Below are 24,654 nucleotides of genomic sequence, written 5' to 3'. Positions count from 1 at the left end.
AAAGCTTCATTTTCATCCTGAATGGTAGTCCATTGTGTAACTGCAGTAAGATTTGAGTATCTCCATCCCTATGACATTTGGCTCATTTAAAATCTTTCACTATCATAAACGATGCTGCAGTGAACAACCGTGTGTGTATAAAATTTCCTATGTATGTGGGTTTATCTCCAGGATCAAGTCCCAGAAGTGGGACAGCTGGGTCAAAACGGGAGAAGTATTTGAACTTTTGATATACATGCCCATTTGCCCCCACAGGGTAATGCTGATCGGCTTACTCACTGCACATATGTATGTCTGTGTTTCTACAGCTTGTTAATGCAGTCCGGTGGGATGAACATCTTAAAATTTCATTGTAAGGGTTGTCTATTTCATTTTTAAGGGTGTGTTAGAAAAAAACATAACTTGCACACCGATCCCACAAGTTCACACTCTTAGTTTTATTTTAAAATAGGTTAAAATAGGTTTTAAAATAGGTGAAAGTGGCATTCTGAGTGAAAAAACAGCACCAAGTATGAATTAATAATTTTATTGGTAGAATGTAGGCATGCAAAAATATGACAGCTCAAGACTGAAGTTCGGGAGGTGTTACCGTGATTATCTTTTCTCTTTGGAATAATACACTCCAGAGCCTGTACGTCCTTCATGCAAGGCGCATGCTGGGAGCTTTAGCCGTCACATCCAGTCGATGAGGTGGGTACTGAGTTTATCTGCGCTTTATGGACAAGGAAGCAGAGACGCAGAGTGCTCAAGTAACTTGCCTGAGGCCTCACGGTTAACTCCAGAGCCCAGGCTTGCAAGCTTCCTTTTCTTCTGACCCTATTTCCAGCTGGGGTCTCCAGGTTCGCCTTGCCTGTCTACCTCCTGGGAAACATACCTTCGAGGCTTCTGTGGCCTGTGAAGGGCCAGGGACGACACAGTCTGAATTTATAGGCTGCCCTGACTTTCTCCTCTGACTGACGCTGCGGTGCGTGCTCTCATGACCTTGGTGTTTCAGCGCAGCTTCCGTATTCCTGCAGCTTTGCCTCAGCTCAGCCGAATTTCAGCCCACCTGTGCACAAAGCCATACAGCCCATTCAGGCTGAGAGAGGCTATTTTAGGTTGTGATTTAGAGATTTAAAGTTCTTTTTTCCCCCTGATTTGTGCTTCCTTCATCCTTAGCTGCATGAGCCTGGAGGCAGGTGATGAGCGGAAGATGCTGAGCTGGGATGGGCCTGTCCTTTGGTCCTGGGGAGTAGGTGTTCACAGTGAAGACTCTGGTTTGGGGATGGGGGTGGGAGCTCCGAGTGACCTGATGGTGGCTGGTGCCACATTTGTGTGGGATGAGGGGTGTCATCAGCTGTAATCCCCTATTGGGTTGGAGGCCCTCTGGGAAGGCTGAGGAGCAGCCAGGTGACACTCAGGTGTCCCCACTCTGCTACCTGCATATTTGGAACCTGACAAATGTGATTGCAGTCCTGTCTCTTCTTCTTTCTTGCTTTGTGACCTCGGAAAAGTTCCTTCTCTAAGCCTCAGTTTGGTCATCTGGAATACCAGGATTATAACTTCTATGTCATTGGTCTTTATGAGGGTTTAATGATATGATATCCAGGTGGTGCTAGTGGTAAAGAATCTGCCTACCGGTGTAGGAGACATAAAAGACACGGGTTCCATCCCTGGGTCAGGAAGATCCCCTGGAGAAAGAAGTGGCAACTGACTCCAGTATTCTTGCTTGGGACAATGGACAGAGGAGCCTGGTAGGCTGCAGTCCATGGGGTCACAAAGAGTCAGACAGGACTTAGCTACTAAACAACAACAACAATAATGATGTGATATGGAACCCTTAGCACAGTGCTTGGAAGAGTGCTGAATTCATGGTGGCAGTGAGAGTCACAGTAGTCGATAATCATTTTATTCTTGTTATTTGACAATGTCTTGCATGAGGATCAGACGTGGAAGAAAACTTGGAAATCCAAGTGTGCCTAGTATGAAGCATGATAGAGCTCAATGCCATGAAACAGTGGGTAGAGGCATCATGCCAGGATCCTGTGAGAACCTGATTGCTTAGGGATGGGAGAGGTGACCAGGTGGGAGAGATGACTAGAGGTCAAGAGGTGATGCTGCGGGAGGGATACAAAAATTTCAAGCCCATTTCTGAAAGCTCTTGGCACTGAACTGCATGAACTCATCATTCAGAAGTATGAGGTTATGTCCACATGTGGTTGGACCCCAGCCAGTGACACCTAGGAAGAAAGGACCCCAGTCAGTGGGCTCCTAGGGAGAGAGGACCCCAGTCAGTGGACTCCTAGGGAGAGAGGATGGGGAGTCTGGCAAAAGTCACAAACCCAGATTCCTACAGGGGCCAGGTGGGGAAGGGAAGAGAGTGAAGCAGGCAAGGTGTGAGACAATAGAGAATGATGGGAACTGTGGAGAATTAGAAAGCTTATGCTTTATCTAAAGGTGCCATCGCTGCTCTGCCCAGAGGAATATGTGTCCAGTGTTGCCCCAACTTGTGAGTTTTCAAAAGGAACCAGAAATCTGCATTTTTTTCTGACATTTCAGGATTTTTAAAATATTTTTAAGACGCTCCATATGGGCCAAATACCGCCTGTTTGTAAACTTAGTGTGGCCTTTGGCATCCAGATGGTAACCTCTGAACATGAAGAAGGACCCGGGCCAGGAATGGGGTTGGGCTATAGGTACACTGGAGGGGGTCCAGCCCTTGTGGGCTGGGCTGGGGAAGCCAACTGTAGAACAAGGTCGGGGAGGGATGGAGGCAGGGCTGGGCATTGCGTCTTTGACTGGGATCCAGACAGACCTGGGGGGAGAGTTCTGACTTAGAGGCCACGTGGATCCCTGACCTCATCCTGGTCAATAGTCACAGCCTCAGAGGCTGGGAAAGGAATGTACTTCAGCTAAAGGCAGGGCTGCCATTTAACCTGTATCCACCAGCACAACTGGACCAGTTGTGAAAATGATGAAGTATTTACCTGCTGGTTGGTGAATAGCCACTGGGCCGTCGGAACCTCCCCCTCCCACCTGCCACCCATCCACTTCTTTCCCTGGCAGCTCCTCCCCACCCTACCTTGTCATGATCTGGCAACTAAAGGGTTAACTCCCAGCGTAGCTAGGCCCTGCAGTCCATTCTGATCGTCAGTGGGCAGTATGGGCAGTACTTGAGCCAAAGTGATTGTAAATATCTTGACAATTATTCCACCCCCGCCCCTCCTCCCAGTGCAGGTAGCAGATGCCTGCTTAGGTTGGCTTAAGTACAAAGGATAAATTTTAGAGGACACAGGAGAGTCAGATGGAACTGGAGGGCAGAATGCCAGGCCCCTAGGAGACTGCAACCAGGAGCTCCATCCCTGGGGTCATGAAGCCTTTGTTCCTTTCTCCCTGGAGCCTGCTGTCAGTAATCACCACCTCAGCCCTACGGCTCTACATGTCCTGACGGCCTGTCCTCTGACACTTGAACTGAGCATCCACCTCTCCACCGGTCACCTGTGTCTGGTTTTGGGGGAGGGTCATCTCCAGGTGCAGACCTGCCCCTTGGGCCTGGGCAGACATAGACAGGCACCCTGAATGATTCTCCTTGAAGGTCCTAAGGACCCCAGCTGTGGGCGTGTGGCTTTTTTCCAAGCTCTCCCAAGTGGAAGGAGGGAAGGGACCAGAAATCAATCCGGAGATGACCTGTTTTCTGGGTCGTCTGAGAGATGAGAGCGGGTGTCGGGGGTGGGAGTGGGGATGGGTGGAGTTGGTATTTACAAGCCTTAGCCCTCCTGAAAGAGAAGGCAAGGGAATGAGATTGGAGGAGCCTCCATCAGCCTCTAAATAAACCACAGAGAAACAGATTTTCCTCTGCATCCTGTCTGAGTGGCCTTTCTTTCTCCCGTCTGGTGTAATTCATCTTGCACAGGACTGTCCAGGTCATGTGCGTCGTCTAGGGCCTCTTTGTGCTTCATAGCAGTGACTGCGGCCCACTGCTGCCATCACAGCTCACGGACCTCTCACTATGTGCCACCTACTGTGTGCCATGCAGTGCTGGCAGTGGCTGGGCAGCCCTGGGCAAGTCACTACACCTCTCGGTCCCTCAGTTTCCTCATCTGTAAAATGGGGGCAGTAAGCAGTACAGACTTCATAGAGGTGTTATGACGATTCAATGAGTTAATGTCTGATAACTCCCTGCAAGTGGCTCCTGGCATGAATTAAACACTCAATAAATGTTGACTCTCACTCATTAAGTATTTATCAAGCACCTTCTGTATGCTAAGTACAATATATGCTCTGGGATATCATGGAGAGCAAAATTGCCTCATGTTGCATGCAGCTAAGCATGAGAGAGATGCAGTTAAACACACAGCTACAACGCAGTGGTATAAATACTGTGATGGGAAAGATAGGGGTGAGTGTTAGACAGTCTGTCTGACTCTTTGCAACCCCATGGACTGTAGCCCGCCAGGCTCCTCTGTCCATGGAATTGTCCAGGCAAGAATACTGGAGTGGGGTTGCTGTGCCCTTGTCCAGGGGATCTTCCCAACCCAGGGATCAAACCCGGGTGCCCCCCTGTAGGCAGATTCTTTACCATCTGAGCCACCTGGGAAGCCCAAAGAGGTGAGGGGCATGGCATTTATTTTCTTTTGCTTTCTCTCTGCCATTAAAACATAAGTTCCACCAGAGGAGGTATTGTCTCCTTTGCTCACAGTTGTACCCTCAATGCCTGGGAAGAACCTTGCTCTCAGAATACATTTACTGGGTGAATGAACAAAGGAAAGCAAAAAGGAAGTGCTATTTTAGCTGGACCTGAAGGATGAGGCGTTAATGTAGTTGGGGGTTGCAGAGGAAAGAGAGAATACCCTGCTGTATTCCCAGTTTGGAGCCAGGCAGATGTGGGGTGAGTCCCAGCCCTCCAGGGGCCGTTTGGTTGACCTTGGAGAAGGTCCTCTCTAGACTGGGCTCCTTTCATCGTCACTGAAATCAGCATGAGTAACACCTTCCACATGGCTGTCATTGGGCATATGGACAGCTCGCAATCACTGTGTTTTCTTCTTCCTTCCCTTTCTTTGTGCATCTTGGCACCTCCTGCTGCGAAAGAGACTTGCTAAGATGGAGAGGGGTTTTTGTTTTTTGTAAAATTTTTAATTGGAGGATAATTGCTTTACAATGTTGTGTTGGTTTCTGCTGTACTGCAGTACAAATCAGTCACAACTATATGTATATATCCCCTCCCGCTTGAGGCTCCCTCCCACCCCCCATCTCACACCTCTAGGTCATCACAGAGCACCAATCTGGGCTCCCCGTTATATAGCAGCTTCCCACTAATTATGTTTTACTGATAGTGATGCGGGGAGCTCGGCTTCTGTGCACCAGTGCTGGATTGAACCATGGAGACAGGGTTTTGGGTGAAGTAGAAAAGAATAGCTTCATTGCTTTGCCAGGGCAAAGCAGGTTCCTGCCCTGAAACTGTGTGTCCCCACCCAGGACAGTTTGGTGAGGAGTTTTATAGCGATGGTTTAAGGATGGGGTTGCTGATAGGATTAGGGTCTGCAGGGCATACACTCCTTTAATCTGGTTAGAGGTAATCTTGAACCAGGACCCTGCCTGAAGGCTGTGCTGTGGTTTCTGCTCTTCCCGTTGGCAGTGTCTGGTTAGGAATGCTTGAGGTCTTCTCCCTGAGATTCCCCACTAAGATATAGGCATGGAGGAAAGTGCAATGCCAGCAAAGAGCAACTTTATTCTTAGTGGAGTTTTGCCTCCGATCTCTAAGTAGAGCTCATGAGGCCCTTGGGGACTCCTTTCTATTGAGGCAGGCCTCAGTCAGTCAGTTTAGTCACTCAGTCGTGTCCGACTCTTTGCGACCCCATGAATCGCAGCACGCCAGGCCTCCCTGTCCATCACCAACTCCCGGAGTTCACTCAAACTCATGTGCATCGAGTCGGTGCTGCCATCCAGCCATCTCATCCTCTGTCGTCCCCTTCTCCTCCTGCCCCCAATCCCTCCCAGCAACAGAGTCTTTTCCAATGAATCAACTCTGCATCAGGTGGCCAAAGTACTGGAGCTTCAGCTTCAGCATCAGTCCTTCCAATGAACACCCAGGACTGGTCTCCTTTAGGATGGACTGGTTGGATCTCCTTGCAGTCCAAGGGACTTGCAAGAGTCTTCTCCAGCACCACAGTTCAAGCAGTTAAAATATCCTCAAAGCTAATTCTTGGCTCAAAAAGGTTAACATATCAGGGAACCCAGAAGGGAGCACAGGAACCAAGAGGAGAGAGAGAACTTGCCCCAGGACTTGGAGTGGAGTTGGTCCAGGCCAGTCATGCCCACCCTTCTTAGGGTGAGACCATGGGACCGAGGATGGAACCACCACTCAAAGGTGCCCGTGGCTTTAGGGTCTGTGAAAGCTCCACCCACTGAGGTTGGGCCAGTCAGCATCCTGGAATTTGATCAACCAGACTGGCTCTCATCTTCCTTAGAGGCCCAGGTGGCACAGTGGTAAAGAATCCGACTGCCAGTGCAGGAGACCCTGGAGATTCGGGTTCGCTCCCTGGATCCGGAAGATTCCCTGGAGTAGGAAATGGCAACTTGCTCCAGTATTCTTGCCTGGAAAATTCCATAGACAGAGGAGCCTGGCGGGATACAGTCTATGGAGTTGCAGAGTTGAGCCAGCCAGGGGAGTGAGAGAAGCCTTGAGCTCCCCCTTCAGGCCAATGCGGGTCAAGAACAGGTGGGTTTGAGGTGTTCATTTCTCACCTTTTAAGGTGGATTCACACGGGGCGGGCAGTGGGAAGCATTTTATGGCACAGAGCACTGGGACTGTTTCCAGGAACCTGATGTTTTTTTTTTTTTTTTTTTTAGTCTCGTTGCCCAAGGATGGAAACATGGCTGGCTAAGCCATCAACAGGGAGCCTGTAGTTTTTGTTTTTTGCTTTCAAGCCCTGATGCTGTTACTGGGGTAGCAGCTCAGTCCTCGAGCAGGAGAGGTGGTGGCTGGGGTCCTTCTGAATCCTGGAGCTCTGCAGGTCCCACAGCCAGAGCAGAGCTGACTCTGCCTCTTCACCTGGGCTGTTCAGGGCTATGCAAGGGTCACCCCTTCACCCACTTGACGTGACCACAGAGGTTTGGAAAATCAGGAAGGAAACACTGTAGCTCATTAAGAAGATGAAGGCCAACAAAAGCCTTCAGGGATGGAGGATATTTTAGGCAGACTTGTTGAAACAGAGTTTTCATGCAGCAAAATTCAATTTTTAAAACATATGTACAGTAACATTCACATGGTTGATAATATAGCTTATTCCAGTCACCCCATAAAAGTTCCCACATTCTGTCCACTTGTTATCAATTCCCTTTCCTCCTCTGATCCTTCTTAACCACCCATCTGTTTTCTGTCCCCATAGTTATGCCTTTTCTTTTCTTTTAGTTTTGCCTTTTCTAGAATGTCATTTAAACAGAATTAAACAGCATGTATTTGACATTGTTATCTTACCCTAATGCTTCTGAGATTCAGAAAGTTTACCTGTATCAGTAGTTCATTCCTTCTTACTGCTGAGAAGTATTCAATTGTGTGGATATACCACACGTCGTTTATCGATTCACATGGTAAATGTTGAGTACTTAGCTTGTTTCCAGACTTTGGATATTATAAATAAGGTGATTGTAAACTTTCAGGTTTTTCTGTGGATTCATGTATTCATCCCCACTCCAGTACTCTTGCCTGGAAAGTCCCATGGACAGAGGAGCCTGGTAGGCTGCAGTCCATGGGGTCACTAAGAGTCAGACACGACTGAGCAACTTCACTTTCACTTTTCACTTTCATGCATTGGAGAAGGAAATGGCAACCCACTCCAGTGTTCTTGCCTGGAGAATCCCAGGGACGGGGGAGCCTGGTGGGCTGCTGTCTATGGGGCCGCACAGAGTCGGACACGACTGAAGCGACTTAGCAGCAGCAGCATGTATTCATTTCACACCTAGGAGTGGGAATACTGTGTCATATATGATAAGGGGATGTTTACCTTTATAAGAAACTGCCATGCCACTTTCCAAAGAGACTCTACCATTTTGCATTCCCCCTGTATTGCAGGAGGGTTCCAATTAGGTTCTCTCCACATCAGCACTTGGTATTGTCAGTATCAGTTTTCTAAAATGTTAGCCACCCTAGAAGGTATAAAGATTATTTTTACATTTTGAAAATAACAGGTTCCTAAGGAGAAATGCTCATTATTTTTATAGCACATAAAATAATTTCTACTTATTGTGTCTGTTTCCTTATTTGTTCATTTTCTGTCTCTATTAGAATGTGTTTTGGAAAGGCACTTGCATCAATAAATATATGTGAATGGATGAATGAATGGATTAGGGAAGAGATAGGTGGCTTACAACAAAGGCTAGAATGTCAGATCAGCCTTGGGTTGGAACCTGGGGCCCTTGTCTTCTCTTCTGCAATATACTCTTTCATGGAGGAAGCAACTTGCAGGCTGGGTTGGGAAAGAGAAGAAGACTTTTGTTTTTTAAATTAGAGCATCTCTTGAAGGAGACAGACATCATGTGGAGCCAGAGAGTCATGAAGGGCATGGCATGTTTGGGAGTATGAACCAGTCCTGGGTACAGAAAATGTAATGTGTGTTGGAGGCATCGTTGGGATCACATGAGCGATGTAATAATAATAATGCAAAAGCTTTCACTGCTTACTGTGTGCCGGGCGGTTCGAAGCTCTCTCCATAGGTTAATTCATTTATTATTCCCAATGATCCTGTAAGCTTACAGCACTATCAGTCTCCTCATTGTCCAGACAAGGGAAGTGAAGCACAAAGAAATTAAATATCTTGCTCAAAATTATGCATCTAAGAAGAACCCAGGCGGTTTATGTTCCCAAGTCTGTGCCTTTAACTTCTGCACTGCACTGCCAGGTTAGGAAGGGCACGTTAGTTAGTTAGGGAACAGTGTGAGCCACTGTAACAGATAACCCCCAAATATAGTGACTTGAATAAGACAGAAGGTAGGTTTTCTCTCAGATGTCTGTCTAAAGGGACAAAGTACAGGGCCAGTGGGTCCAAGGTGGTCACTTCCACTTCTCACCATCTTCCGGCCAGTGGGAAGGGAAGAAGGGGCCTAGGAGGCTGTACCATGCAGGGTGCTAAGTCACTTCGGTTGTGTCTGATTCTTTGCAACCCTATGCACAGTAGCCCACCAGGCTCCTCTGTCATGGGATTCTCTAGGCAGGAATGCTGGAATGGGTTGCTATGCCCTCCTCCAGGGGATCTTCCTGACCCAGGGGTCGAACCCACATCTCTTACATCTCCTACATTGGCAGGTGGGTTCTTTACCAGTAATGCCACCTGCGAATCCTGGGAGGATGTATGTGCTTAGTCGTTCAGTCGTGTATGACTCTGTGACACCATGTCACAGAGTAGCCTGCCAGGCTTCTCTGTCCATGGGGATTCTCCAGGCAAGAATACTGGAGTGGGTTGCCATTTCCTTCTCCAGAGGATCTTCCCAACCCAGGGATTGAACCCAGGTCTCCCACATTGCAGACAGATTCTTTACCATCTGAGCCACCAGGGAAGCCTGGAAAGATGTACACCTTTCTTTTAAAGGAATGACTGAAACACATACATCCCATTGGTGAGAACTCAATCACATGCACACGCCAAGTTGCAAGGGAGACTGGGAAATGTGGTCTATAGTTGGACAGCCATGAGCTCTGCTGCAACTCAAGGGTTCTCTTATTGAAAGGAAGACTGGGTATTGGTGGAAAGCTAGTAGTCCATGCCACAGTCTGCAGAGTATTCACTGGACTTTGAACTCTGTCCTGTAGATGATGGTGGTGGTGGTTTAGCTGCCAAGTCGTGTCTGACTCTTGCGACCCCATGGACTGTAGCCTGCCAGGCTCCTCTGTCTATGGGATTCTCCAGGCAAGAATACTGGAGTGGGTTGCCATTTCCTTCTCCAGGGGATCTTCCTGACCCAGGAATTGAACCTGGGTGTCCTTGCATTGTAGGCAGATTCTTTACCAACTGAGCTACAAGGGAAGACTTTAGATGAAGAGGTCCTAGCAAATGGCCTCTAAGTGGGGAGGTTTCAGGCCTTGGGTTTTAGATAATTCAGAAGTTGCTCAGAAGATAAAGGAGAGAGAAGTAGACAAGGGGACCCTTCTACTTCGTTCGTCTGGAGTTTTGTTTGCTATCTCTGCAGTCCTTGCTGCTGGCAGGAGTCAATAGGTTGGGTTCTCCGATGGAGTGCTTCTAGGCACAGTGAGTATGTGTGCTGGGTGAGAATGGGAGCCATCAGCTGTCTTAGTCATTCATTCATTCATTCTTCAGTGACTGTTTATCCAGCCTGGTGTTTGGGTACAGCGCTCCTGCGATGGTCCCAGCAGGTATGATGGATGCTGGGGGCCAAGTGCAGTTCTCAGCGTGTTCTCCAATGATGCTGAATGCATTGTGAAACCTTGGCATGCCACACTGACACCAACCTCTCTTGTTGTTTCTTTGGCCCTCAGGACCCCCGGAGCAAACACAAGTTCAAGATCCACACATACTCCAGCCCCACGTTTTGTGACCACTGCGGGTCATTGCTCTATGGACTTATCCACCAGGGGATGAAATGTGACAGTAAGTACATGTGCCCTCAAGGAGCCTCTGCTGCCCCAGCTGCTTCCTTATGGTTTGGGGCCCAAGTCTGCAGCACATTCTCCCAAGTCCTGGGTGGGCTGGGTACCCCCGGCGTGATGCTGAGTAACAATAACCAACAATAACCATTTATTTAGGGCACAATTCTTCAAGACTGTCCTTGGGGCCTGGATTGGCCTTGCTCATACCTGGGTGATGGGGTAGCAAGTTGGTGCTGACGTAGGACCCTGAACTTGGGCATGCAGGTTCCAGGGGGCTCTCCATCCTTCCGCCAACCTTCTCTCCCCACAACTCATTTACAGTTTTTTTTAATCTGCCTGCTGCCTCCTGGAGGTTGGGTGGGATGAGAAGGGATGCCATGCCCCCAGCTCCTGTGGAATCTCCTGAAATGCCCTGTGGGGTGACCCAGCCTCTCCTGACTTCTCAGACTGGAATGAGGGACCCCTAGTGAACATGGGACTCCAGGCATAGCCTGGAGCAGCCGAGGGGCTTAGGGGAAACCAGCCACCCATTGAAAGAAGCACAGGGGCACTCCAGGAGTGTGGACAGGGAGCCAGTATTTACCACGTCACACAGGAGACTTCAGCCAGTCAGATTCAGTTTGCATATTCCATTCGTCTTGCCCTGGGTCTTAAGTTTTTTTCTTGCAGTTAGTTATGGTGGATACTGTGGGGGCTCAGCTCAGGTTCCAAGATGATGCCCCTCCCAGGGCTGGTTCATGACCACAGATTGGCAGATGCAGGGGCAAAGGCTTGGCCCTCTTGTGTCAGTCTGGGACAACACTGAACGGTCCTCTGAGCCCCCGAGTCCCTCCTCTTGTCAGCCTTAGGGCATCCTCGTGGGCCCAGAGCCCCTCACTGTAAACCTGCTCACAACTTCCATTCTCAGACTCTTTCCAGGGAACCCAGCCTATCATCAATATTTAAAAATCGGGAGAGGTCAGGATTCCTGCTTACTCCTGAAAAATGGGAAAATCTTGGCAACTTTGGGCGTGCACCCTGCAGGGCTGTGCCCTCAGAGGAGCTGCTGTGTTCTCTGGTTGGCCAAGACCACCACACCCGCACCTTTCCTCACTATGTTAGACACCCCCGTGTCACTGGAGTTGGTGACTCTGGCTTCAGAGCCTTTGCGGGTGTGCCAGGTACCTCAGCCTTCCGGGAAGGACAGACACCTTCCGCCTCCTCTGTCCATGAGGGCCTGGGGTGTCGGGGTTTTGGAGAGGGGGAGTTGGAGAAGCAAGCCCTTCGGGTGAGACCCGAGCAGGGCAGGCTGATCTCCGCCCGCCTCGGAGGGAAGGAGGGGAACCGGAGGGGTCCAGCCTGGACCAGCCTGAGCCGCGCGCCCTGCCTCTGTCCCCGCAGCCTGCATGATGAACGTCCACAAGCGCTGCGTGATGAACGTCCCCAGCCTCTGCGGCACGGACCACACGGAGCGCCGCGGCCGCATCTACATCCAAGCCCACATCGAGAGGGAGGTCCTCATTGTTGTCGGTAGGTGGCGCTGGGGCTCCCTCGCCGGCTCCGCTCGACCTGGACCCGGCTGGAGCGCTGAGTCAGGGGAGCGAGGGATGGGCGGCGCGGGGGCGCGGCGGGAGCTGCGGTGATGCTACCTTCCTCCTCGGCCCCTGGCCCCATCCCACTCCAGCCTCTCCCCGCCGTAGGCATCCTTAGAAACTGCACCCTGCAGGGCGAGGCTCTCAGCACCTTCTGTGCGCTGGAGCTCAGAGCTGGAGCCGCCCCGGGAGTACGTTGGTTTTCTCCAAGACCTCAGAGGTGTTGTCACGAGCCAGCAGAGCAGACAAGATGCTGAACACCTTAATTTTATGGCAGGCTCTGGCCGGTGGACTAAACCTACTCTGAAGCCAGACACTGTACTTTGAAATGGTTTTCATCCTAATAACGGTGGAAAATAATTCAAATTTAGATTATTTCTATTGCCTTCTTAATTTTCATTTATTGCTACCCTGCAGATCTATTATTTCCAGATTTTTGTATAACAATGATGGGCAATGCAATTGGTTTATCCCTTCCATGGGGAAAAATAAAGGTCTCCAACTTCCTTGTTGTTCCCCACCCCCTTTCGCTCTGGATCTTTGGAGCCTGCAGTTCTGTTCCCTTTATTACCATAGCAGAGAACGGATGCTTGGTTCTTACCCGAACTTTTCCAGTGGGAAAACAGAGTCTTGATGATAAACACCCAGTTTGGGAGAGTGTTACATCTTAGGGACGAGAAGAGATGCGGTGTTTATCCCTGGGGCTTTCTGCGTATTTGCAGTGTTTCTTTCTTAAACCTGAGGGTTACTGCTCTGGTCCTGTTCTGTTATTCTCCATACTTTTTGCAATTCTGAAATGCTTCATACTACAATATAAGAAAGAGGGATAATAGAGCCTGCTGAAGAGGTGCAGCATGGTGTCTGGCCCTCCTAATGGAGCATTTAGGAAATATGTGGCTCAGACACATACAGCTCAAACGGAATGAAAGTGCAGCTGGCTGGTTGGGTAACTTAGCCATGTGTGTTAGGTGGGTGTGCTAAGTTGCTTCAGTTGTGTCCAACTCTTTGCAACCCCATGGACTGTTGCCAGCCAGGCTCCTCTGTCCATGGGATTTCCCAGGCAAGCATACTGGAGTGGGTTGCATGCCCTTCACCAGGGGATCTTCCCGACCCAGGGATGGAACCCGCGTCTCCTGGGCCTGCTGTATTGAAGGCAGATTCTTTGCCTCTGAGCTACTGGAGAAGCCCAACCTAGCCATAAAGCTGTGATAAATTCAATACTGAACTGGGCCAGAATGGGACTGAAACTTTGAAGGAATTCTCTCCCCAAGGCTTATGTCAAACTTCTTAGACTTCATCACTAATTAACTTATACAAAGTTTTATGACTTAGTATCTTAGAAGACAAATCATAGAAAGGATTTTTTAAAAATTTATCTCAGGCTCCAGAATGGTTCAGCTGCTCTGAAGAACTGTGCCTATACCACGTAAAAGTTGAAAAATATCCCTGTAAAATATAAACTGTTTTAAAGTGAGGTTCCTGACACCCAGTGGGCTCTTAAGGAATGTATGTTTCACTTGATTTGCTTTTTCCTCTGAGAGGAAGATGAGCAGCTGACTTTGTCCCAGTGGAATACCTGAGGGTCCCCAAGGAGTAGAATGTCTCTTAAAAATAGGCTTCCCTGGTGGCTCAGATGGTAAAGAATCTGCCTGCAGTGCAGGAGACAGGTGTTTGATCCCTGGACCAGGAGAATTCCATGGACAAAGGAGCCTGACAGGCTACAGTCCATGGGGTTGCAGAGTCGGACACAACTGAGTAAGTGTCACTCACTCTAGGAGTAGAAGCCTCAAGAAGAGCTGAATTCATCCACTGTCTATAAACTTCCTGGGTGGATGGGGCAAAAATGAGGCTCTGCTCCCCTCTACTGTTATTTTCTAGGAACTACACTGACTCATATGTTACTGTGGACAGCCCCGTCTTTAACCAACCCATTGAACGCACAGTGCTTAAAACCAAAGGACAGCATAATGCCCTCAAGGTCCATCCATTGTTTCCACCATAAAAAGATAAATAATTCTGTGGCATTATAGAGGCCTTAGCTAATGCAGGGATGTAATCGTATTGCATTATGCAAATGTATCAGATCAACATATTGCATACTGTTAACTTAAACACTGTGCTGTGCTCAGTCGTGTCCGACTCTTTGCGACCTCATGAACTGTAGCCCACCAGGCTCCTCTGTCCATGGAATTCTCTAGGCAAGAGTACTGGAGTGGGTAGCCATTTCCTTCTCCAGGATATCTTCCCAACCCAGGGGTTGAACCCAGATCTCCCGCTTTGCAGGTGGATTCTTTACCATCTGAGCCACCACGGAAGCTCCTAATCTAGTATGACCTCATCTTAACTTGATTGCATTTGCAGAGACCTTGTCTCCAAACAGGGTCACATTCAGATTAGTCTTGAGCATATCTTTTACGGGATGCAATTCAATCTATAATGAGGGGAAGGAAGGGAAGTAGGGGCTCCCTTAAAGTTAGGGACTGAATATCTGCATACTCAGGGTTCTGCTAGCACTAACTGAGTAGCTATCGGTGTATTAATAGTGGTTTTTTATTTTCCAAGTGCTTTGATAGGGGGTCATGCAATGGAGGTAGTGGTGTTGCCAGCATACAGACAAGGGAGCTAAGACTCGGTGAGGCTGGACGACTTGCCTGATGTCACGTGCAGAGCAGGGATGAGCACCCAGCCTCCGGCCTGCAGGTCACCATGCCCTGCTATCACTAGCTCACCACGCCAGGCACGGTCCGAACCTGGCCTGAGTCAGTTGATTGATTGATGGTAGAAGAACCTGATGCTTTGACTGCGCTTCTCTAAATATAGACCTGAGTTGGAGATTTTGCTTCAAGTGATTTATTAGAGCTGTTCATGAAATGAGGCGTGAGGATGGAGCAGGGACATGCTGAATGGGAGTGTGATTTCCGCTCAAGACCAGCTTTGGGCAGACTCCATGGGGTTCTGGAACACGTGTGACAGTGCAGGGTGAGCTTCTCCTAGAGGCTGGAGGGCTGTTCTGACAGGTCCATTCTGTGGACTGAGTTGAGTCCCCCTAAAATCCACATGTGGAAGCCCCAGCCCCGTGAAATGCTGTTTGAAGTTGGAGTCTTTGGGACAATTAGGGTTAGATGAACGTGGGCTTTTGTGAGGGGCTTGGTGGCTTTATGGCCACAGGAGGACACAATAAGGAGGTGGCCACCTGCAAGCCAGGAAGGGGGCTGTCACCAGGACCTGCACCTTGATGTCGGACTTCTTGCCTCCAGAGCTGTGAGAAATAAGCATCTGCCATTTAAGCCACCCAGTCGATGGTATTTTATTACAGGCTGGGCTGACTGAGACCTCGCTCCCGGCTACTGAGATTGAAAGCAGGAGGGAGGTGTTACCTCCCAGGCTCCGTGGCTTCTGTGTGGCTGAGGGCAGCTCTCTGAACACGGGGCAGCTATGAGCCACACTCAACTGCAGCTGGGAGCTGGGCGTGGTGGCCAGCCTGGAGGGGGCCTGGGAGGGGCCCGGGTCACCTGGGTATCCCTCTGATCTCCCCAGCATCCTTCTGGTGTCATTGTTGGGACTCCAGGCCCTGCTCCTTGATCTTAGCCAGACAGAGCAGAGGGAGCGAGAGGCCAGATGCGGCCTGTGGTGTTGAGTTGCCCCACTTCATCTGCACTATAGAGGCATGCCCAGTGGTGCGACTCGCCACTCACCAGTCTTCTGCTCTGAGCATCACATGCTCTTTGAAATCCCACCGTCTCCAGAGATACAAGGCTACACGTGCTTCTGAAAGATCTGAGGGTTCCCTCATCTCCTTTGGCTCCTGAAATCCAGGCTTCGTATCTGCCATCAAGGATCTTGCAGGGGAAAGCTCGGGATGGAAATCTGATCAGTCCTGTTCTTTGAAAAGCTCATCAATGGTGTCTCATTGCCCTCGTGTGTGTGTTAGTCGCTAAGTCGTGTCCAGCTCTTTGCGACCCCATGGACTATGAGGCCCACCGGACTCCTCTGTCCATGGAGTTCTCCAAGCAAGAATACTGGAGTGGGAGGCAGTACAGTCAGAAGCCACCATCAGAGTTGTAAAATGCTCCTGGAGGTTATGAAGCCCATGTCCTTATATATAAAACACCTCCCCCATTCAATTGAATATCTCCTTATTAACACACCAACTAATGTCCCATTTTTATATTTCTGTCTACATTGCAGCCATCTGCAAGTCCTTAACCATATTCATAGTTTTATCTCCCAGAAATTGGGACTGTTCTCACAAAAAGCCGAAGGAGCAGTTTTTTGGATGTTTCTCTTTGGAACACCCATTCAGTGTTCTTACCACTGTGCTGTTCTGTACACAACCTCATTAGCCTAAACCATCTCCTGGAACGACTTAGGAACTCCCAATATTTTGTGTTTAAATCCTTCCCAAAATCTGACATCCCCACATCCAAAGAAGAAGAGCAGGGGTCCAGTGGTTGGGTCCAAGCTTCCACTGCAAGGGGGATAGGTTCGATCCCCAGTCTGGGAACTTAAGATACCACTTGCTGTGTGTAATGCGGCCAAAAAAGTATTTTTAAAAATTGAAAAAAAAAGAAGAGCATTAGAGAGATGTAAATTCTTGACAGGCTATTATGAAAGGGTGAGGTTCACATCCATCTATAGACTAGATTCCAAGAGAGATTTTAAAAGCATTGTTAAGAGAAAGGAAACTGATGTTGAAAGCTCACAGAAGCCCCTCTTGTTATGTAAAGAACTGCCTACCTTCTATGTGAAACTGTTAGTGTTAGCTGCTCAGTCCTGTCTGAGTCTTTGCAACCCCATGGACTGGAGCCCGCCAGGCTCCTCTGTCTATAGTATTTCCCAAGCAAGAATACTGGAGTGGGTTGCCATGCCCTCCTCTAGGGATCTTCCCAGCCCAGGGATTGAACCCACGTCTCCCACGTTGCAGGCGGATTCTTTACCGTCTGAGCCACCAGGGAAGCTTCTGTGGTTGTATCGACTAACACCCTTGTTCTCTAGTTTAGACTGGGTTTGGCTGATGGTCAGTGGTGTAAAACCAATATGGCAGAACAAGACTAGACGAGCAGAGGGCAGTCCTGGGTATGCTGTACCTGAGGGGTGAGATGGGAGGTAGGGGTAGTTGGGAGTGATTGGGTAGCTACAGTGTGAGAAAGGTGGCATGTTACAGGTAGGAGGGTGGGATGAGCTCAGTAAGCACAGACATTCATTCAGGAAGGGCTTGACTCCCAGATTGTATCCATTGACAAATAAGATCTCATCTCTGCCCGCGGGAGCTCACAGCTTAGTGGGAGAGACAGATACAGATAATTATATTACAATGTGGCAAATAATGTGATTGTGCCCTGAGAGCACCCAGAGGGGTACCTGAAGCTTCTTGAAGGAAGCCATGGCTGAGTTGACTCTATAAGATATATAAGGGTTATCTGGGTAGAGCAGCTTTGTGTCCAGGAAAAGAAGAAAAATGACATCAGCTCTGTTTATTGAGTTCTTATTTCATGCCGGGAGCTCTACAGAGGTCAACTCATTAATCTTCAGAGCAGTCCTCTGTCGTAGGTATTATTATTGTCCCCATTTTACCAGTGAGAAAACTGACGACGGAGTGGGTTAAGTAACTTTTACTGGAATCACACAGTAAGTGGTGTGATCTGAGCCCAGGCAGCCCGGCTCCATGGCCCTTGGTCCCACTGGGATGCTGAGTTCCAGGCAGAGGATATGGTGCACAGAAGTCTGGAGGCTGGAAATGGCAGGGGGTCGGGGAGGCTGTTAGCGGTTCGGTGTGGCTTCCCTTCACTACGTTCTGGTTATAAGCTTCTCTAGAATCTGCTCACTCACTCCCAATCATTCACTTACTCATTAACGGTGTGTATGGAGAGGGACTTACTTCCCTGGTGGGCCAGTGGTTAAGACTTCACCTTCTAATGCAGAATCAGGGCACCGGTTCTGAAGGTCCACAGGCCCCTTGGCCAAAAAACCAGAACATAAAACAGAAACAATATTATAACAAATTCAATAACGGCCCACAAAAAAACCACAAAAAATCCTTTGAAAATATGTCTTGAGTTTCCACGGCTTGTCAGGCATGTTCTAGACACTTGGGACCCAACATGGGGAAAAACAAACCTCTTTTCCTGGACAAACATCACAACCTGGGGTCTTGCCAGTTGCAAGAGACTCTTGGAACTTTTTCTCATCTTTCTTCCTTTTGTTTGCTATGGAGAATGTCCTTCTTGTCAGGATACATTCCTTGCCCTTTGAGTTTTTTTCAGATACTCTCTGTCCATTTATTTTTTGAAACCTTTGAGCTTTGGGAGTTTGGAAAACACAGCCAGAAAGACCTGAAGGCTATTTCTGCCGTTTGCCCTGTCACATCCTTCCCCGAGTTGGTTCTCTATTTAAGGGGAGAGGGAAGGAGGGAGGAAAAAGGAAATGTAAAGAAGAAAAATTCAGGTGGACTAATATCTCAAAATGACTAATATCTCAAAATACCACCCAGCAATTACAAGGAGATAAAATGACAACAAGCTAGGCTGCTAGGGCCCACTAGGGGGCAGTCTTTACTTTCAAAGCCATTCCTTCCCAAAGGCTGTCTTTTTGGAGATGTCCCGATTTGCAGAACAACACCATCTTTGTCCATAACGGATGGTGTCACAGCAACAGTTACCCACCTTCCCCCGCCCCGCCACTAAACAGCTGTGTCACTGGGGCTCAGAAAAAGAAAGTAATATCTCAAGGTCACACATCCTAGCGTGGGGATAGGACCCAGTTCTTGTGGGTTTCCTACTCCTTTATACATTATGGGTTAGTATTTTTCTCCAACATTTTGTTACGAAAAATGTCCGACACACAGCAAAATTTAAAGAATTTTACAGCAGTCATTTATCAGTCACCTAGATCCTGCCATTAACACTGCTTAGTCATGTATCCATCCATCTCACTCCCCATCCATCACTTTGTCTTATTTTTGACACATTTCAAAGGGAATTGAAGACATCAATTCAGTTCCCCCTAAACCTTTCAGCCTGCACGTCATCCACAAGAATTCAAAACAAATTTGTAATTTTTTTAAATTTGTGAGGTAAAATTTACATACAGTGAAATGTCGTTATCTTAGGCATTCCTGTGGTGAGTTTTGACATGTGTATAGCCCTAACCCCTATAGAAAAGCTATGACAGCATGTTGAAAAACAGAGGCATTACTTTACCAGCAAAGTTCCGTTTAGTCAAAGCTATGGTTTTTTTCATTACTCATTTGTGGATGTGAGAGTTGGTCTATAAAGAAAGCTGAGTGCCAAGGAATTGATGCTTTTGAACTGTGGTGTTGGAGAAGACTCTTGAGAGTCCCTTGTGCTGTAAGATCCAACCAGTCAATCCTAAAGGAAATCAGTCCTGAATATTCATTGGAAGGACTGATGCTGAAGCTGAAACTCCAATACTTTGGCCACCTGATGCGAAGAACCGACTCATTGAAAAAGACCCTGATTCTGGGAAAGATTGAAAGCGGGAGGAGAAGGGGATGACAGAGGATGAACTGATTGGAAGGCATCACTGACTCGATGGACATGAGTTTGAGCAAGCTCCAGGAGTTGGTGATGGACAGGGAAGCCTGGTGTGCTGCAGTCCATGAGGTTGCAAAGAGCTGGACACGACTGAGGGACTGAACTGAACTGAACCCCTATCATGTTAATCCTCTTTTTTTTTAATGTCACAGCTGCCATTGAAGATCTGCTTAAAGCTGTGAATACCATTCTCAGAGAAATCCCTTTGTGTACAGACGTGCCTGGCCCCCTACCCCCGCACACCCCTCCAAGTTTCAGTAATTAGGGCTTCAGATCTTTTAGATTACATCACACTTAACAGTTGTTAATTTTTTTGGGGGGATCAATAATACAGGAAAATAGGTTTGTTCAAAACATTTCACTGTGTACTCATTAGAGAGCAAATTCCCTTAAAACAAATGTATCAAGACACCCACATTATTTTGCTTCTCTTCAGTGTTTTTGTGATGAAGTTGCGTTAAATCCTATCTCTATCTGTGGAACCATCTTTCTAAATGAGTTTACAGATAGTTGTCTGCTCACCCCTGAGGCCAGGGTTCCCTGCCCACCCATCATGGGAAGCCTTTTGACTTTTGAGGTGGGAATTGGCGTCTGGACACTGAAGGAGATGGAGTTGGCGTGAAGAGATGGAGGGAGCTGAAGTGTTCCTTCTCTTGTTCCCTGAATGTTTAAGCCTCGTGAGAAAGGTCAAGCCCAGACCACTGTCTGAGGCCCCCAAACCTGGGCACGTACTGGGCATGCAGTCATTGTTCCTAAATGCCTGCTGAATGGCATGGCTCGGGGTGCTGCCAGGACCTTCAGGGCTGTGACTCTACTGCCTTTGAGGGACGTGGTCCTACAGTATCTATTAAGATATGTATATATATGCACACTCTGACTCTCAAATTTCCCTTTTGGGAATCTAGCCTATCGAAATAAAACACTAGCATGTAAGGAAATAATGCCCAGAATAAGCATGTTTATTGATGTTTTCTTTGCAGCAGCAAAGAATTGGAATCGGCCTAATTAGGCTTATATCCATTTTATAGGATATTATGCAGTTGCTGAAAACAGTGAATCAAAATTGATGTGTGGGGCTTCTATGAAGCAGGTCATTTTGGTTTTTAATATGGGAGCTTGCTACACAAATATACGTATTTCACTTTGTGAAATACTTCACTTTGTGAAAATTCATCAAATTGTGCCATTATGATTTGTATGATTTGAAGTATGTATATTATACTTCATAGTATACTTTTATTAACTGAGAAGTTTAAATAGTAAAATTAAAAAAATAAAATAATAAAATTAAAAAATAAAATAATAATACAATTCTAAAGAATCAAAGTCAATATAAAACACCAATGGATTAGAGCTATAGCTATTGACCTGGAACAGGCAGCCCACTGCCTGTTTTTGTAAATAAAGTTTTATTGGGATAAAGCCACACTCATCATTTGCATATTGACTCTGGCTGCTTCCATAACACAGTGGTCAGTTCATTGAGTGGTTGTGACAGAGCCTGTATTGCCTGCAAAGCCGAAAGTTTTTTTTTTTTTTTTTTTCTGGTGCTTTCCGAAAACATTTGCCAATCCCTGATCTGGAGGCACATTTTTGATGTATTATTAAGTGAGAGGGTTAGGTTGCATAAAAATATATTTTGTATGATCTCATTTCCAAGAAATAACCACCAGGCACTTCCCATGTGTGAAGTTATGTTTGGATGTTTTTATAAGGGTGGGAAGAAAGGTATGGAAGGGTACAAAGCAGGCTGTAAACGCTATAGGATCGCAGAAGGATTGGGAAGGTGGGGATGAGAGAGGCTGGGGCTGGGAGAGGCTGGATATCTTCTCTTAATATGTCTTGCTTGCGTGCGTGTCTGACTCTTTGCCACTCTCTGGATGGTAGCCCACCAAGCTCCTCTGTCTCTGGGATTTCCTAGGCAAGAATACTGGAGTGGGTTGCCATTTCCTTCTCCAGGGGAAATTCCCAACCCAAGGATCAAACTCACGTCTGGATTCTTTACTACTGAGCCACCTGGGAAGCCCCTAAAGTTTTCAAAAAAGAAGAAACGAAACCAGAGAAATCTCTAAATAGAAAAAGCTAATTTAATAATGCCTCCACCAACGATTGGAGTGAAAACTGAGTGGCTGATGCCAGTGATGGGTGATTGTGGCTTTGAGGACGACCGGGGCAGTTTTCGACTGGGGCGGTCCTCAGCCAGGGCAGAGCGTGTGTTCTAGTTCTCATCCTCACCTGTGAGAATCTTGGGTAGCACCCACCCTGTGAGCTGGCCTGTTCTGTGACCCTCATGGCATTTCCATTTGTCACTGTCTTGCATCCCTCGTCACTACAACACGTCCTCTTCTCTTCTTCCTCCCTTTTCCCTCTTCTCCTCTTCTGCCTTCTCCAGGAGGCAGCCCACGCTGACTTGACCCTCAGTCCCTCAACCCCACCTGCAGGTCTCTGACTTCTTTAACTTAAAAAACTCCAAATACTCCAGTGCCTTCTAACTCTGTTTCCCATGCTGTCACCTCCCCAAGCTTCCAAGTTCGGGGGGTGTTGCGCTTCAGAAATTGTAGAACCTGGTTGCACCAAGTGTGGTCTGTGGACCAGCGGCATCAAGTATCACCTGGGAGGGGGCTGGAAAGGCAGAACCCTGGGTTCCTTCCGGATCTGCTGAGTCAGAATCTGCATTTCAGCAAAATCCCCATGTGATTCGTGTACACTTTGTTTAATTGGAGGCTAATCACTTTAGGACACTGTGTTGGTTTCTGCCGCACATCAGCATGAATCGGCCACAGGTGTACACATGCCCCCTCCCTCTTGAACCTCTCTCCCACCTCCCACCCCATCCCACCCCTCTAGGTTGTCACAGAGCACCAGGCTGAACTCCCTGTGCTGTGCAGCAACTTCCCATTAGCTAGCTATTTTACATATGGTGAGGTATGTATTTCATCTTTCTACTCTCTCAACGTATCCCCTCACCTTCCCTGCTGTTGTCCGTAAGTCTGTTTTCTGTCTGAGTCTCTATTCCTGCGCTGCAAATAGGTTCATCAGTACCGTTGTTTCTAGAGTCCATATATATGCATTAATATATGATATATTTTCTCTTTTTGACTTACTTCACTCTGTATAACAGGCTCGAAGTTCATCCACCTCACTAGAACTGATTCAAAGCCATTCTTTTTTATGGTTGAGTAATATTCCACTGTATATATGTACCACAACTTCTTTATCCATTCATCTGTTGATAACTATCTAGGTTGCTTCCATGTCCCGGCTGTAAATAGTGCTGCAGTGAACACTGGGGTACATGTGTCTTTTTCAGTTATGGTTTTTTTTTTTTCAGTTAGGGTATGTGTTCAGTAGTGGGATTGCTAGGTTGTATGGTAGTTTTATTCCTAGTTTTTATTTTTATTTTTTTTTAATTTAATTTTATTTTTAAACTTCACATAATTGTATTAGTTTTGCCAAATATCAAAATGAATCCACCACAGGCACACATGTGCTCCCCATCCTGAACCCTCCTCCCTCCCCTCCCCACACCATCCCCTGGGTCGTCCCAGTGCACCAGCCCACTGTTCTCCATAGTGGCTGTATCAATTTATATTCCCACCAACAGTGCAAAAGGGTTCCCTTTTCTCCACATCCTCTCCAGCATTTATTGTTTGTAGATTTTTTTTATGATGGCTATTCTGACCAATGTGAGGTGATACCTTGTAGTTTTGAGTTGCATTTCTCTAATAATAGGTGATGTTGAGCATATTTTTCATGTGTTAATTATCCATCTGGATGTCTTCTTGGAGAAATGTCTGTTTAGGTCTTCTGCCATTTTTTGATTGGGTTGTTTGTTTGACGTTGAGCTGCATGCACGCATGCATGCTTAGACACTTCAGTCGTGTCTGACTCTTTGTGACCCCATGAACTGGAGCCCACCAGGCTCCTCGGTCCATGGAATTTCCCAGGCAAGAATACTGGAGTGGGTTGCCATTTGAGACGCATTAATCTCCAAAATATACAAGCAGCTCAACCTCAGATTCCTGTGCCCTTTAAAATTCCATGCACTTTTCCTGCAGACAAGCTCAATGATGCATCTCGTCCACTAGGTGGCAGGCTTTACCGCTCTCTGCTCCTGCCGGGGCGGCCACAAGTGGAAAGTCTGGGTGGAGAGTGCCCCGCAGCCCACTGCGGCCATGACATTTCACCTGTCAGCATCTCTGGGCCCAGAATCCCCTTTCATCGATGGTCTGAACCTACCTGTGTGCCCTGAGATATCCCCCTGCAGCACAGAGCGCCCGGCTCTTGTAACGTGACCCAGAGCCCCTCTCTGCTTTGCCTCTGTCTCCTGTTGCAAGGGGAGAAGGCGCACCTTCCTTTTCCAGTCGCAGCCCCACCTGCTCTTCTCATTGACTTGCTGCAGGTCTATACAATGTAGCCCAGCATACACGCCAACAGAGTCTAGGATCACAGAGCCTGAGCAAGGGGCTTTGGAGTCAGGCCTGGTTCGATCCGACGTCTCTTGTGTGCTGGGCACCGCTTGCCATCACAAACAAGGCAGTGCCTGCTGTTGTGTCCTATGTTATTTCTGATGAGGGAGGTGACCGTTGAGCAAGCAGAGTCCCTTCCCCGTAGTGATAAAGGCTGTGTGTGCATGCGTGCTGAGTCGCTTCAGTTGTGTCCTACTCTTTGCAACCCTGTGGACTGTAGCCTGCCAGGCTCCTCTGTCCATAGGCTTCTCCATGCAGGAATACTGGAGTGGGTTGCCATTTCCTGCTCCAGGGTGTGCAGGAGATGAAATAAGGCAGAAGGCAGTGTTCTCATGTAATCCTATCCAAAGCCCTGTGAGATGGTTACTAACACTATCTCCGTTTTCCAGGTGGGGAAATGGAGGCACAGAGAGGAAGGTTCATAACTCCCTCAAGTCCCACGGCTCCGAGGGGGTAGAGCTGGGGTGTGAACCCAGTGTCAG

The 24,654-nt window shown here is 47.9% G+C and overlaps 1 protein-coding gene across 2 annotated transcripts in view; it reads left to right on the top strand.

Annotated features, from left to right (window-relative positions):
* Nucleotides 1-24,654, top strand: part of PRKCB (protein kinase C beta) — a 374,767-nt gene that overhangs the window by 187,983 nt on the left and 162,130 nt on the right. For both annotated transcript variants that reach the window (XM_070362076.1, XM_070362075.1), the window contains exons 4-5: nt 10,469-10,580; nt 11,960-12,088. In XM_070362076.1, the coding sequence (XP_070218177.1) occupies nt 10,469-10,580; nt 11,960-12,088 (241 nt within the window). The remainder of the gene's footprint in view (nt 1-10,468; nt 10,581-11,959; nt 12,089-24,654) is intronic.

This window comes from Bos mutus, chromosome 25, assembly GCF_027580195.1.
Source record: "Bos mutus isolate GX-2022 chromosome 25, NWIPB_WYAK_1.1, whole genome shotgun sequence".
Classification (NCBI taxonomy): Eukaryota; Metazoa; Chordata; class Mammalia; order Artiodactyla; family Bovidae; genus Bos; species Bos mutus.
The sequence above is the reverse complement of the archived record's forward strand: the minus strand, read 5'-3'. Positions and strand labels throughout refer to the sequence as shown.